The sequence below is a fragment of the Mya arenaria genome, chromosome 15, assembly GCF_026914265.1.
Source record: "Mya arenaria isolate MELC-2E11 chromosome 15, ASM2691426v1".
Lineage (NCBI taxonomy): Eukaryota > Metazoa > Mollusca > Bivalvia > Myida > Myidae > Mya > Mya arenaria.
The window spans coordinates 40,491,182-40,507,192 of NC_069136.1; the positions used below are offsets into that span (position 1 = coordinate 40,491,182).

A 16,011-nucleotide genomic window follows, 5' to 3' on the forward strand; every position below is an offset into this window, starting at 1 on the left:
ATTTAACAGTTTCTTTGCTACCGAGGTTTAACTACGGCTGACTTGATGTACAAACCTTTAATACATTATTCAGCCTTAAACGTTATACTTCAATATACATTTAAAACGCATTACCATTCACAGACGTTCAAAACATCGGTGTCGTTTATGTGTTATAGCATTTATTACTTGAAGTTTTCAGTGGAATATCGAATGTTATCAGTAAAAAAACAACTGTAAAACAGTCAATTTGAGGTTTTCACTCAGTAAAGAAATAACTTTCTTCCAGAACTACATTTTATACAAAATATTATTTCCTTATGCTTCACTGTGATCGATTGTAAGTAATTCGCTTTTAAAACATCATATAATCTGTCCAAATAACGATTTGATATTAAAAAAGTATATGGTTAAATATGGAATGGAATTCGGAATTAAATAACAATTATGTTCTATAAGGAAAGTGGAAGTCAGATTTATAAAACGTTTCCAGATTTGTTAAGAAGCTGAGTGACATCAGACATTTGCTCTCGTTTTGGGAAACGAACAAAATACATTACAAACAAAAAACAATTGTTCGAACCGTATTTGGCTGCTTTATAATCAATTTGATATATTATTAATCTGTTAGAGCTTGTAATACGAACGTCGTGGATATTGCATGAACAACACTGCATCATCAACAGTTCATAAACAACAATGCCCCTACATTATACGTCAAGCGCGGTCTTCAAATGCCTTCTGAGACTCAAGCATATTTTTGACTTCCTTTTTCTTGATGCTATCGGAAGGATGTATTATTGCACAAATGGTGTTTAGACCCCATGACAAAAGGAACGCATTACAAGCATTGCTTGGAATTTCTTACGGTATGTTCACCTTTAAGATACAAAGTCGTTAAATACGCAATATGGTTAACTTAAAGGAAAATATATTGAAAACGATGACGAGTTGTTGTTTTGGCAGTGATTATATTAAGCTTAAATCAACTCCAATAGAGTTGAACCTGACACACAATTAACCTCACTTGCTTTATTCCATATATAGGAGGCTTCACTGGGTAACACTTTCTCTGTCAACTCTCACTGTGACTCGTTAATGCACTGTTACCCGCTGACGTCATGATACGCTGCGATAAGGGGTTTACCCTTTACTTGTTCGTCTTTGCAATCAAGGCGCTTTAATTATTTGTGTATAAGCCGACAATGGCGAGGTTCACACATGATTCTAGAAATGATTAAAAAAATAAAATAAAGTAAGTTTAAAAAAAAATAATATTGCACCAGTAGGCGGAACAGTACATCTGCAAACCCTCGGATAGTCTCGGTCGACGTTGTTGCCTCTGGTTGAAATCACGCATTGTTTCTGTTAAGGGAGGCAATATTATATTCATAAACGGCCATCTTCTAATCCGATAATTAGGAAGAGCCAATATTAGTGAAACATCGCCAGGAGGCGGAGCTATTGAATGTCAGCCAATCAGAATATACAATGAGTACTCGTTCATTCAAAGATGAAAGTTCGTAAAATGCTATAGAAAATGCGAAGGGATGGTGAAAAATGTTGTCAAGCACTATTAAACCTTTTAAAATAATTGATAATTGTATTGTACAGACGAGACTCGCAATTTTAAATATTGTTGATTTAAAGCAGACGGTCACTGCCGATTTGTAGACATAGGAAAGCTGGCGCTAACACAATCAAATACATCAATTTATCAGTAAATGTTTTGAAAGTGAATTTGTAAAATATTCATGATGAACATTATTTTGTATCCTCCAAAATATTTTGATGCTTATGTCGCGTTTACATTTCATGTCTACGATCATGTCAAAAATCGCCGAAACCGCCATTTTGTCGGAACGATTTTCGGAGTTATTTTATCAATCTTCTATGCTGTATAAGTGTTTTTTTTAAGCAAAGGCAGTGATTTTTATTCTCATTTTTTTCTAAAACATCAACATATTAAGCATAACTTTACCAAAGACAATTAAATAACAGCCAGGCTGAATGTAACATTCGTACCCAATCCCGATCGTACCAACTAAAATTCGTCCTCTACATTTTTTTAATTTTTTTTGTGTATTTATGCCAGTATGATTGTTTCAAATGCTAAACTGTCTGTTGTTGTTGTTTTTAGTTTACATGATTTTTTAGGAGAAAAATGAGACATTGCACTAAGGAAGACTCCAGACAAGTACAGTCATAATATGAACTAAGGCGTCTACGGGCTTGAAGTGTTACTGCCGGAATCGTAGTTCTTTTTATGAAACACATGTTGTACAATACATCGCGGCCGGCATTTTTCGCCTCTCGGGCCATCAAGAACAACTAGCTGTTTTATATAAACAAGTCGCAAACTTTTCAGTACATGTTTTTTCAAGTTAAGGACAGAGCCTTAATTTATGAATATTCATATGGCAAGGACGAAGAGGCTTTTTTGAATGTGCTTTTCACAAAAGCACTGTCAAAACATTATTTTGGAAACAGGTGGTATATACTAGTGATGGGCCGATGATCGCCGATAATCGATTATATCGGCAGACATTCCTAATTTGGGGATCGGCGACCTCATCGTTCCATAATCGAAAAAAAAAGTTTGCTTGAATCCAGTAAATTTCCAACTTTATATACAGCAGTAACTTAGAGCTAAGGGAAGTAACCGATACTTTGAGTTTTAACAGTACTTTCATTTAGTTTTTCTTTGCGTTCAAATAGCTTTATGATGGCGGACGGCCAGGGGGGACATCGATCTAAAAATATTTGATTACCCTGGATATCGGTCGTCCAGGTGCTGGACAAGTGCAAATTATTCCAGCAAAATGGTTAGGGTCATTCAAGCCCAGATTCTTATGAAACTAGGCTTGATCGACCCCAGCTGTGCTCACATATTGAAATGAACGTCAAGATCAATGTAAAAACTGTTTGAAGAATGGAAATGTTTGCCGTCCAACTCCGAAAATACGTGAGAAAAGTTTTGCTTATTTAATTTCCGATTACTCTTTATTTTTAATAGCTAATGCCATCCAAAACCAATGTGTTATGTCTCATTTTTTTTCAATTTAATTTTCAAAACCGGTTTATTTAATGCACCAGTCAATTGTAACCAAGCCCCCCCCCCCCATTATTCAATATGCCAGAAATAATACCTGTTTTCTGACTGAAGCATAAGAAATGAAACACACATGAAAACTAAGTATTGATATATACATCAGAAAATGATGCTTTTGTGATACTGTCCGATTACAGCCGATTAATCGGATAATCGATCAATCAGGGTCTCCGATTAATCGATTATGAAAATCCAAGCCGATCGCCCATCACTAGTATATACACACTGTACTTTGCATGGTCTCTTAGTATTTTGATTAGTAATGCACCAGTCAATTGTAACTACGGCTCCCCTGGTCCGGGGAATAGCGGGGAGGTTGAATTTCGGTCCAGCCAACCCCGGCTAAAATCCTCGCCCTGCGGGTACGAACAGATGGTAAAATCCCTGCCAAATGCCCCTGTACCCCAGGGACCCTAGATAAGTCCCATGCCCCGCTATATTTAAAGCGAAGACAAAACCACCGCATTCAACCGGCACTCCGGGGCCACCCGAAAGGTACAAACACGGCCCATTTCCCGGGCTATCCCCGGTATACACCCAGACCTGGGGGGGGGGGGGTGCGTGGTTACAATTGACTGGTGCATAATTAAGACTATAGTATCCATTTCATAAAATATGTTGATTTAACTGCAACATTAGTAAAACATTCCATTGAACAAATACACCCGAAAGGTAAAAACACGGCCCATTTCCCTGGCTATCCCCAGTATACCCCCGGACCTGGGGGTGGGGGGGGGCGTGGTTAAAATTGACTGGTGCATAATTAAGACCAAAGTGAAAGAAATCGGCTAAGTAGTGTGAAGGAAATGGTTCCTATTACCAGATGTAAATCCTTATCAGTACTGGTCTTTCACACCTTCCATAAAGCAAGCAGTAAGTATTTCACAGTTTATTTATGAGTCCTTAATTTACTATCTACATACATTTATAAACTAAAGCTATAAAATATAATAAATATGCACATGGCCATTGTAAATGAGTAATGTGAAATGCATACAGTTATGTTGCAGTAGACAAATTATCAATTATTATAAACAAGAACTAGGTAGCATATAATTATAATGAGGATAAAACATGAGCATTCAGCTGATACTGAAGACATTTTTAAAAAAAAGTAAAAGATGAGTATATATTCTTGTAACAATAACATTCAATACTCATATTTGAAAATTTAACTTCAACACTATCCATTTCATAAAATATGTTGATTTAACTGCAACATCAGTAAAACATTCCTTTGACCAAATGCATGAGTATAATCCCTGATTAACAGTAAATAAAACAATTATTTTAATATCACATGTCAAAAGCATTATCACATTTGAAAAAAAAACTATTTTGTTTACACAGAAAAAAATACAAATACAATAAAAGTTAAGGAAATTTTTTTATAAAAAATATGAATGCAATAAATTGCCCATTGAGGGAAGGGTCAAACATAAGAACATTACTCAACTTTTATTAAAACTTCATGTTTTCAAACCAAAAGATTTAAGGGGTTTACTTCCATTTTCAAAAACTAGTAACTAGTATATTTTTAAAGCACATTTCAATATCTGCAATATATTTCCATCACATAAGTGTTTCGTTTATAGTAAAATTGTAGAATAAGTCTGTAATTAGAAAATAAATATATAAAAAAGTAACAGAAAAAATGCATGATTTTTTTTTAATTGAAAATGAAAACAAAAGTGAGCCTTACAAGTTTCAAATGTTTTATCATTTGAATGTTGAGGGCAACATAAGTGAATGAATAAGATAATGCTCAAATATATTTAAGGCTTATACTAAGAATAATTGATAATCTTTTGAAAAAGAATGGATTGAAAGTTACTACTACATGGTCTTAATTAAGCAGTGTAATGAACATGATTGTCAAGTTTAGAAGTGGTTAATAACTTTCCTGCTTGTACATGAACTAAAGCAAGTACTTTTTGCTTTTGATTGTTTTCCTTTAAAGCATTGATATAAAATAAAGAAAAATCCACTTATTTGAGGTTGTCATTTCTGCACACATTTGATTATTTAGGAAAAAATCAAAATGCAGTAAAAGTTTTGCTGTTACTTAAAGCTGCACTCTCACAGATTTAATGTTTTGACAACTTTTTTTTAAATTTTTGTCTTGGAATTTGATTTTCTTGTGTGTAAATATCTGCTTACCAGTGATGAAAGACTGCTGAGAAAAGATCAGATCGCAGATTTTCATATTTCCAATCCAAATTTAATGTTTTATGGCTTAAACCGTTACTAACGGTTTATTAAAAATGCATAAAACATCGTTTTTGGGACAGAAATATGAAAAGCTGTGATCTGATCTTTTGTCAGAAGTCTTTTATCATTCATTTGCAGATATTTACGCAAAAACTTGTTCGTTCGAAGACAAAAAATAAAAAAGTTGTCAAAACGTTCAATCTGTGAGAGTGCAGCTTTAACATCCGAAATCACAATAAATGAAAAAAAAAGGTATCACAATAAATTACATAAAAAGCTGTTTAATTTCTGATAAAAATAGAATAGAAACTCTATCCCTAAACTATGACAAAAACAGTGCTATTACTTTGATATAAAGTCTTCTTAAGCATATACGTACAATGTTTTTGTCCTGAGTAATATCCCAAAATATGTCATTATATAAATATTTACCCGAATGTTGACAATATGTACTGTCACACTGGAAGCCATGCAATATTTATTTTATTATACCGAACACAGTTAAATTTATATAATATATATATAAGATTTTTACCATAACACAACTTTCAAGTTTAATCAATTTATTCTGTAATTATTGTTTGTTCACATTTAATAGCTGTCATTTTGTTGCAAATGTCGTTTAGAAATAAGGCAAACACCGGTTGTAACCAGATTCACAATACATTTTAATAAGCGCTTACCACCTCAGACTTGAGGAAACAAAAAAATGCCTATTTTTAGAAGCGCATGCTATGTGGCGTGAGACCACAGTTATTTTTAATGTATGTTTCATTTAGACACTAACTTGGCTTCTTACTTTTAAACAGTCCCAATTGAAAAACAAGTAACTGGCTGCTGTAGAACAATCCAAGACACAAAATTTAATAACAAGAAAACATAGGGTGGACTATTGCGTTTTCTCACAAAATTGAGTAGTAAGACATGACCCTGAGGTCAAGACGGAATAAGGCTACAAACAACCAATTTACAAAGTTCCACAGGCAATGATTTTTCCAATTTTTACACTGAAAACTATCAGTTTTTGCAATACAGTGTCAAATTATGTTAAGCTCTATGCAAAAAGGCCACCTGTTTCTCCTCTTTCATTCACTTTAATAAAATATTGATACTTGAACACAAGCACTCTTTTTTCTATATTCACATCCGGATCTTGGTCAACAGGGGGCAGATAACTGTGGTCTTGAGCCTATTTAAGCAACATTTTTTCAGAAACAGACTTCAAAACTCCTATAGTTCAACTTAAGGCTATATGCAACACATACTGAAAGTTTGGCAATGATATATCAAACACTCAATGAATGAGACAAGTATTAGCACCTGGGTGTTTTCAAAAAAAAATGCAGCCTTTACTTTAATCAATGTTTTAATGAGATATATAGCAAATATATGCAGATAGTGTGTACTATTATGTGGAGTGCTTGTTTGCTTATAATTGTGCCAACTTTTAGAGATGTAGCATTATCTGTTAAAAAGTTTCGGTGAAATATGTAGTCAAAAATGTCACAAGTGTAACGCTTTTTGTGTGACATTTTTAAATTACCCTTTGTGTAATTTGTTAATTAAAGTTCAAAACTTTTTTGTATTAAAAAATGACTCAATGTAACTGAAAATTTGCTATAACCACTTCAAACAGTTTTATACTTTCACTTATAATTCTTACTAGTTAAATTCATAACTAGCATGTTTTAATTCACACCTGTTGAATTTTCAATCATTCAGAATTTCAGAGTTCTCAAAGTACTGGAGCTGCCTTGAAAAGTTATAAGGCACTATATAAAGAGACTATTTTTCTGATGAATAACAATCTGTTGGCTTTGTAGAACAAGTAGCATATTAACTCAAAACAAAGAGAATTTGTATCTAGTCTAGATTAACTAACATAACATAGGAATGTCACAAGTGTAACATTATATGTTTTAAACATCATCATTTTTCCCATTCATATTTAACAATGCATTTTTTTCTTTTTTTCACTTCCAGGAAGTCCAAAAACAACATGTATAGAAAAAATGATCAAGTGGGGAAGTGAATGACTTCACTACCTGATCATAACTGATGTCACAAGTGTAACGCATTTTGAGCATGTCGCATATTTTTAGACATCCATAACTCCATTACTCTTCGTTGTGTTAAGTTAACATGCAGGAACATTAAAACATATTTTAAGTATAGCATAGCCAAGTTTTGAGTGAGTACCATTTAAAATACATGACAATTTGTTTTTGTAGAAATGCAGAAGGGAACATTTTCTTTTTAAAACTATTTAGTCAAGTTTTTATAAAACTAAATTTAATGATTGATAATTTACATCCTCAGAAATAAAGAAAATATGAAATAAATATGATTATAGAATATAATTATTTAAGTTTTGCAACATGCCATGAAACGTTAACACTTGTGACATAATATTCATCTTTTGACTTTTATGAATAATACTTTTGATTTACACAGGTCAACAGTAAAGAATAACAATTAAACATGCGACTGATGGTCAAACTCCCTTTTAAAGGGAAAAACTTTAAGAATAAGGATAGGGATAGTGAAAGCAAGCCCTCTTCAAGCTCAAAAGAACGGGTAAAAAGGTACAGGGAGAAACTAAAATCAGATCCCAAACTTAAGAAAAAGTTTGAAAAGTTGAAACAAAAAGTGAAGGCCGAGAATGAATTATATAGACAGAAGGTTAAAGAGCTGAGAAAAAACAATTCTAAATATGATAAAGAAATAAAAGCCAAAGCCAGATTAAGGCAGAAAAAGCACAGAAAGGCTGCTGCTCTTAAAACAGAAGCTGCTGAAAATGCAAGTATGTCATCAGTTGAGTTACTAAGGTCAAAATCAGCTGTGAAAGGGCAGACAACCACAAAACAAACAGAACGTGCAAGAAAAACTTTATCAAAAGAATCTCATGCATGGGCTAGCACAAAAATTACAAAAGCATATGTCTAACATTAAAGTGTTCAACATATAACAGTCATTTTCTTCTTATCAACATGTAAAAAGGACTGTCATATGTTGAACGCTTTAATGTTAGACATATGCTTTTGTAATTTTTGTTAGTTTAAAGTTGAATAGTTATGTGTTATAATGCATTTTAATCAGTAATCATTACATACATATGCTTGGTATAATGATAATTTATGAAAGACTTCTTTATTTAAAGAAATTACTTTAAGCACTATTGTTGTCACAAGTGTAACAATTTCTGGGAAATATATACATTTTTAAAACATGCATAACATACTAAATACTTAACATACTTATATAGTCCTGTGTTTTGTCCATTAACCAATTCGAATTTAATAAAATTTGAAGTCCGGTGATCACAAAATGTTATAGTTAACATGTATAAAACATGTTTCATAAAAAGCAGAAACGGCCATTTCCCTCAAATGGTAAGCCGCAAACCTTTGAAGAGTCATTATTTCCTTATGCATTGGAATAATTTGACAAAGTAAGGTTTTCCTTGTAGCTTTGAATAGTGTCTATAGAACAGACCACAAAAAATGGCCTGCCTACTCTTTTAAGATTTTTTTCTAAGCAAAATAAGGTTTTTCCACTTCATCGGCTTAGTGTTTTATATAAAAAATGCCATAGAGCCAAACTGAAATGCTTCAACTTGTCAAAATTTTGCTTTTCTGGTCCACTTATATACAAAGGTAACAGAACTGTTCAGTTTAACAAAAGAAATTTAGTGATCATGTGTTTATAGACAGTCTAAACACCACTATATGCCAAATTGTTTGCTTCTGGGACAAATGGCGCAACAAAGGAAATGGAAAAAATCCCACCAAAACTGAAAGGTTCATGACAACTGCTAGTGTTTTCATTATTGAGGTGGCTACATGATGTAGAAAATGCAGAGATAGCATTATTATGCCCATTTTTAAAAACTTTTTACTTTAAGTATCTGTTTTGAAGGCTAGATTTGGCATTAAATTCAGAGTACAGCACTTCACCATTGTCTATAAGTTGCTTATTTGCTATTAATCTCACTCTTTGGAATCATTTACACACAAACAAGTACTACAGAGTTGACTAACATCTTCATTCTTCTGAAATATTGGATTCAGAGCTGCATCTCCTGGATTGAGATTGCAGGACTACCGCCGGGGAAAAAAAGGTGCAGCTAACTGGAGCTTATTGGCACATCATGATCTGCAAGCAAGACACAAAAGCAATGTTTTACACTAATAAAACTTTCTGCCACTACTGTTAAAGTTTGAAAAAGGCCTGTAAACACTCATTTGAGGCATACACAACCTATTATGTAGTCATCAATGTGATAAATATGCAGAAAAGATAATGAATTCAAGGATTTTCAGGACAAATTTTATGAAATATATAGTCTTTTGGACATTTTGCAATCAGTTTTTAACAACTCAAAGTTTAATCTCTTCTTATTGAGTACCCAGATGCATTTTGAATTCATTAAAACCAGACTTGCTTAGAATTTCTTCTTACTTGGAGACGGTATTCCTTTCTCGGAAATCCTTGCCGAGAGCCAGTATGGAAAACCACACGAGACCACATTTTGACCAGCACTGGTTCTTGTCCTTGAAAATTCCTCTGTGGCTACAGCAACCAGGCTGGCTATTGAAATAAGCAATAAATAAGGGATTTTAAGACATTTATAATGAATTAAGGTTGTTTTTAAATGCATGAAGGGAAAAGGCTCTTATCTTTATGAAAGCGGCTCACTTTTTTATTTCTTTTGCCTTGAGAAATGTCAAGTTTTTCAATGTATAAACTGAATAAATTAATGAATTAATGAATATATATATATGAATAGTTGATAGATTTGATTAATGAATTAATGAAAGGTGGCATTATTTCTTTAAAATAGGGATCTCATTGTGTTGCTGTGATTGTTGAAGTACATGTAGATGTTTTCTTGTCCATAAGCTGAAAATCATATGAACACTAATGCTTCAGTCAATTGTACCCACGCCCCCCCCCCAGGTCCGGCGGTTAACCGGGGAAAAGGGCCATGTTTTAACTTTCCAGGTGGCCCCGCAAGGCCGGGTGACCGCGGTGGTTTTGCCATAGTGCCAATTTTAGCGGAGGTGCGGGGGCATTTGGCCGGGGTTTAACCATCAGTTCGTCCCCGTAGGGCGGGGTTTTTACCCCGGGTTGGCTGGACTGAAAGTCAAAGTCCCGGCTATTCCCCGGACCTGAGGGGGGGGGGGTGGTGGTCGTGGTTATAATTGACTGGTGCAAAAATAAAACATCATTCTGCATCAAATGTGTAGTAAGTTTTGATTAATTGCTTATAGAATTTGCAATTTATGTAATGTTTGCTTAAAATAGCAAACAAAATGTGTGAATAGATGCACAATACAGCGAAAGACTAATACAAGTCAGCAGCTTCATTAGAGAATAATATTATTATCAAAGCCGCACCAGAAATGATTGACAAACAACATGAAAGAAATTCATTTAAAAATGGAACAAACAGTATCAATGGGCTTTTATGACCAAACTTACTCACTTTATACTTCAGTTTGGATACAATTTTCCATTATATGATCTTGAAGTGCTAACAAATTTTAGCATGTCGGCATGTTGGCATACACCAAGTACAGCTCGGCGGGGTGGCAGACGGGCTGTCTGGCTGGTTCATCATCATTTCCTCCCGGGTCTGTTTATAATAAGAATGAAAATAACACAACACCTACCCAAACATACAATCATTGACACCCTTATAGTATATACAACATACTCAATTAACACATCTCTGGCCTACCAGTTTAAATTGATGGGATTCAATATTTATTTGAGAGCTGGCTGAAATTTCAAACAGTAAAAAATATCTCAATATGTTTGAAACAGTGAAAGATTGTTTTTATTGTTCATAAATGTCTATAAATCACCACAAAGCATATATAATAAAAATGTTTTGAATTTTGCTATGCCTATGCTTTACTATATTAGAGCTGGCATTGTAAATGTCTTGTTAATTTTTCATAAACAATATATCCTTTTTTAAGTAATTCATATAGACTGTATTTTAAGAACAAATTGAGAAGAAAATATTTCTCGGCCATATTCTATCTCAAGTCGAAACAGCTGTTAGGAAGAGTAAATTGCACACTGCATGAAGAAAAATCACTGATCTACAAGCAATTGTTAAAAACTTCTGAAAAATATTGCAAAAAACGCCACTGTTTTGAGCTAAACTGATGACCCGCATTTTCTAATTATATGCGTAGAAAAAAGGTATTATTAACATTGCTTGTTGGGAGGGATTTTGTCGGGAGGGGAAACCCCTCCCGAACCCACCCCATTTAAATAATTAATTACTTAAATGTCATTTTTTACTTTGTAGGAAAGAGTTTGTCTAAAACTGTCTTGCATGCTTAAACATGCCTTCAGCTGATTAATTTTAAAAAGAGGTTAACTTAAAGAAATTCTGTGCGGAAATATGTGCCAGTTTAAGCGAGACATGTCAATACATTTCATCTCGCCTAAAGGTATCCTTCTGAAAAACTTGTTAAAAAAATCACCGGTAAGATGCTGTAAGCTCTAGCGTTATCATGTAATTCTGCCAAAAAAAACCACTGCCTTTTATGCTTAAACCTCCCCCGGGTTCATAATCTATAATACTCACATTATAATGCTTGTTGAAACCAGGTCAAACATGCCAAATTTGATGGTTGTTGGGAAGGGATACCCCTCCCGAACCCTCCCCTGTCAATCACATTATGAATTACTAAACATTTGATTTCATTGTTTGTGCTGAAGTGGTTTTTCTGTAATTTCATTCATACATCTTTATCGCTTAAAGTATTCGCGAGTTATCTGCCCCACTCCGCCATGACAAAAATATTAATTAAATACTGTAAACTTTTTTAATTTTTAAACTGGGCATAACTACACTCAGGTTACCCACAATCGTGACAGCAGTAAAAGAGCAGGAGTGCCTACATGTCGGCCTATATGGTTAAAGGGACTGTGTCACAGATCGATGCCAAATTTATGATATTTTTCGACAATTTTCTTTTCTTTTCGCTATTTTATCATCTGTGAGACAGCCCCTATAATGGACGGACGAGTCTAGTCTGTGTGAGTTGAAACCAGCTGCCCATCTAACTCAGTTGGCAAGAGCGCCGTGCTAGTGTTCCTGCGGTCGTGAGTCTGAGCCCCACACCAGGCTCACTTTTCTTCTCAGGTTTACCATAAGCATGCACAATGAAAAAGGAATGTTTTTTAAGATTTAGTTTTCACTACTTAAGTTTTAACTTTTTTTATTCAATACTTTAATTTTACAATACAATACAACGAAGTACACAATCGCACAGTTAACAATTAGTTTGGCATGTATAGTGATGAGTCATAAATTATGACCTGAAGGTCATATCTGGATACCGATTGCATCAACTTAGCTTGTTCATTATCCGTAAAAAACAACGTTATGTCATTATGGTGTCCAAACAGCAACGTATGAACGATTGAATTTACAATAACAAGTATAATTCTTAGTACAACTCACCGTGAAACCAACGTTAAATCAGTGTTATTGCATCATGATGAAAGTTTCAATATAATAGACATATTGAAGACGTCACGAGCACCTGCAATGTGCCTATATCATTGTTTACATCAGCTGTCGTAAAATGCGCATAAATACATTTAACTTAATTATTTCGATATACAGTTTAAACGGTATTTTTTTAAAATGTGGGGTAAAAAAACACAATTTGTATGCCAACCCTGTTCGTTTTGTATTATTATTGCAGAGTTATGAAATATAATTTCCGGTCAAAAGAAGTACTCTTTAGGCGTGTATTCATTATATATGTTCTCCACTCCTTTTATGGAAGTGCCGAAGGTGGATTGTACATGTACCTCGGGTATTTCCGTATTGATTTTCATTGGTTAACGGAGGTCAAACCCCGCCCTAAACATGTACAATTTGCTTGCCGGCATGCACGCACTTTATATGAACAATGTATGACGAGCTTGTCTGGTTCTCATTTTCACGGTTCAGTGGTGCCCAAATTTTTTAATGCCTATCACTCCGGCAAAAAAGAAGTAGTCCCTTGCATACACGTACAAACAGTAAGAGGGCTTGTACAGACAAACGCTTTGCGTTTGTCTTCAAGCCCGTATTACCACAGACAAGAAGACAAATTTTAATTTTGATATTTAAACACACCCTTCTAAATTTTGTGAAAAAGCAACAACATTTTGTACAAGTCTGAAAATCATGGAAAATGATTTAAATTGAGTCTGAAAACAAAACATTCTAAGAGGAAACCCCACACCCACCCCCTTATGACAGGGGTGGAACGCTCCCACACCCACCCCCATGCGCTAGTCTCTTGTAATGGTTGAATATAAACAATGAACATAAATATTAACATTTTGAATTGTGTATCAAACGCGCTACTTTACCTACAAATTCTATGAAAATTCCTAAAAATTCCTGAAAATTCCTGAAAATCAGACATGGAATTTAAAAAATTCCTGACTTTGGGTTTTATTGAAACCCCTGAATATGTACAAAATGTAACAAGAATATACACAATTATTTGTTTTCAGTTGACCTTTTAGCTGCCCACAGTCAAAATATAAAAGCGTCCCATACCGAAGAGAACGATTGTTTGAATAATCTAAATAACAAATAAAGAAATACTCTTTAAACTTTGAGAAAACATGTTTTAAATAAAACAGGATACAATAATAAAGGAATGAACAATTGTACGTGCTGCCTGTGTGAGTTTGAGAACTCTCATGGGTGTTAACTTAAAGCCAAAATCTCCGAAAATCAGCTTTAAAGAAACGTATCGTTTGTTGCTTTTAGTTGAAGATTATATTCTAATTATTTGTGATCATTGACACGTCAAATGATCACTTTTGAAATAAATCCTATCCTCAGCAGCTGCTTGAGTATTTTGGAAATTCAGGACAAGTAAGCAGTATTGTTGTTTCTTTAAATTGTTTCTTATAATCATAAGCTTTAAGTGCAATACTCCTTGAACTATCATTTTATTATTATGATTGTAGTTATCCAATGTTTAATAATGAAATTTATCACTAAAGTTTCATTAATATATATATAAATATAAATATCATTATCGGTGTTTTGCGTTAAATTATTTTATTAGTATTCTCATTATTAATATATTCTCTTAGAACAAGCAAACTCATTTTAAGGAATGAATTGCGGGGTTGATGTCATTATCGGAGTATGAACGCAATTGGGTTGGTCAATGTGTGTGGAGTCCGAAGGACTCCACGCGTACTTTGACCAACCCAATTGCGTTCATATCCCCGATAATGACATCAACCCCGCAATTCTTTCCTTATATTTACACCAATAGTTCATTATTTCATTCAAGAATTGTTAAAAAAATTCTTCATTTCATTTAAGAAAACCTTTAAGTAATCCGTTCTTACCCATTCTGTAAATAGAACGACCCGACTATAACCGGAAACATTTTTTTCAAATGACTTCACAATAACGCGGGAAAAAATCAACCACTTGAAATCACTTTAAAACGTAAAATTGAAACACTTCTGGTACCATTATATTTAAAATATAATAAACTAACACTTTTAAAATTGCTGTTGTACATTTTACGGGATCTGCAGACACAATACAACCAATAACAAGATCAATAGCTTTCATGTATATTGTTATGCAATGAATTACGATCCGAACATATCCGAAGATGTTGCGTTCATTGATTGATGAACGCAATTGCCGAAAGGCAGTTCATTTAAGAAATGGAAGTTGAGGTGTAAATATTACAAAATAAAACAAAACTTTAAAAAAAAGTTACCTGAATAATGTTAAAAACACAAGAGTGGGAAACAAAATCCCGTTCAACAGCATCTTTGAAAATACACTTCATAAACCCGTGTTCTGTTAAATTAATACACTGGTGTATACCAAGACCTCTTACGATATCATGCTTAAATGTAAGACACACCCAAACTATTAAAACTCACTTGATTGGTTACAGCTTAATCATGGGGATTTTATTTCATTCCCGGATATTGAATAGATAAAACTGAAGCAACCAACAGTTTTGCTTCAATGGCGTTTATACGTTGTTAGGTACACAGTAATTCACGATAAGAAGGTGCAATAAGTGCCGCCGGCGGTTTTGGGCGCGATTTATCAGATTCCAGAATCGTTAATGTATGCATGTAATGTGCTTAATGTTTGTTAAGAACGTGTGCAAAGAAAATTATTTGAAGCTTTAAAGTTAGTGAAAAAAAATGATTTCATATGTGCTTAAATGACATGTTCGTTACTGTCGCCAGAGTAAAAGGCTCAACGTTCATACATATTAACTTCATATTATTAAAACACATACGGAAATAAAGTGTTTATTCTCATATAATAGATTGACACATCCCCTTTGCTCGGTTAAATTACATCAGTGCGCCAGGACTGAAGTCAAATGCTGCCCTTTGAATGTAGATAAAACAATGTCGCCGAATTTACTGACATGTTCGTGACTATAAATTAATAAGGTTAAATGATCTTGGAAATCTATTACAGATTTACACTTTTCACATATTTCACTTAATCAAACATCGTTCAAATCATATGCAACATATCAGTTATTTAGCGAAAAAAGTGTTTGTTACATGTTGTTTTGCACAATGTTAACTGAAGAATTCCATATCAAACTGACATGTTCGTTTACGTACTTTACATAATAATACAGTCTAGCAGTACTGCTTTTTAACTCGTT

General features: G+C 33.8%; 1 protein-coding gene across 1 annotated transcript; it reads left to right on the plus strand.

Moving 5' to 3' along the window:
• Window positions 1-7,783: 7,783 nt before the first annotated feature.
• Window positions 7,784-8,248, plus strand: LOC128219378 (uncharacterized). Its single transcript, XM_052927188.1, has one exon. It carries the CDS (start codon window positions 7,784-7,786, stop codon window positions 8,246-8,248), a length of 465 nt encoding a protein of 154 aa, XP_052783148.1.
• Window positions 8,249-16,011: the final 7,763 nt, after the last annotated feature.

Excerpts from the sequence above, each read along its gene's own strand:
- LOC128219378 (XM_052927188.1), top strand. The coding sequence starts at position 7,784 with ATGCGACTGATGGTCAAACTCCCTTTTAAAGGGAAAAACTTTAAGAAT.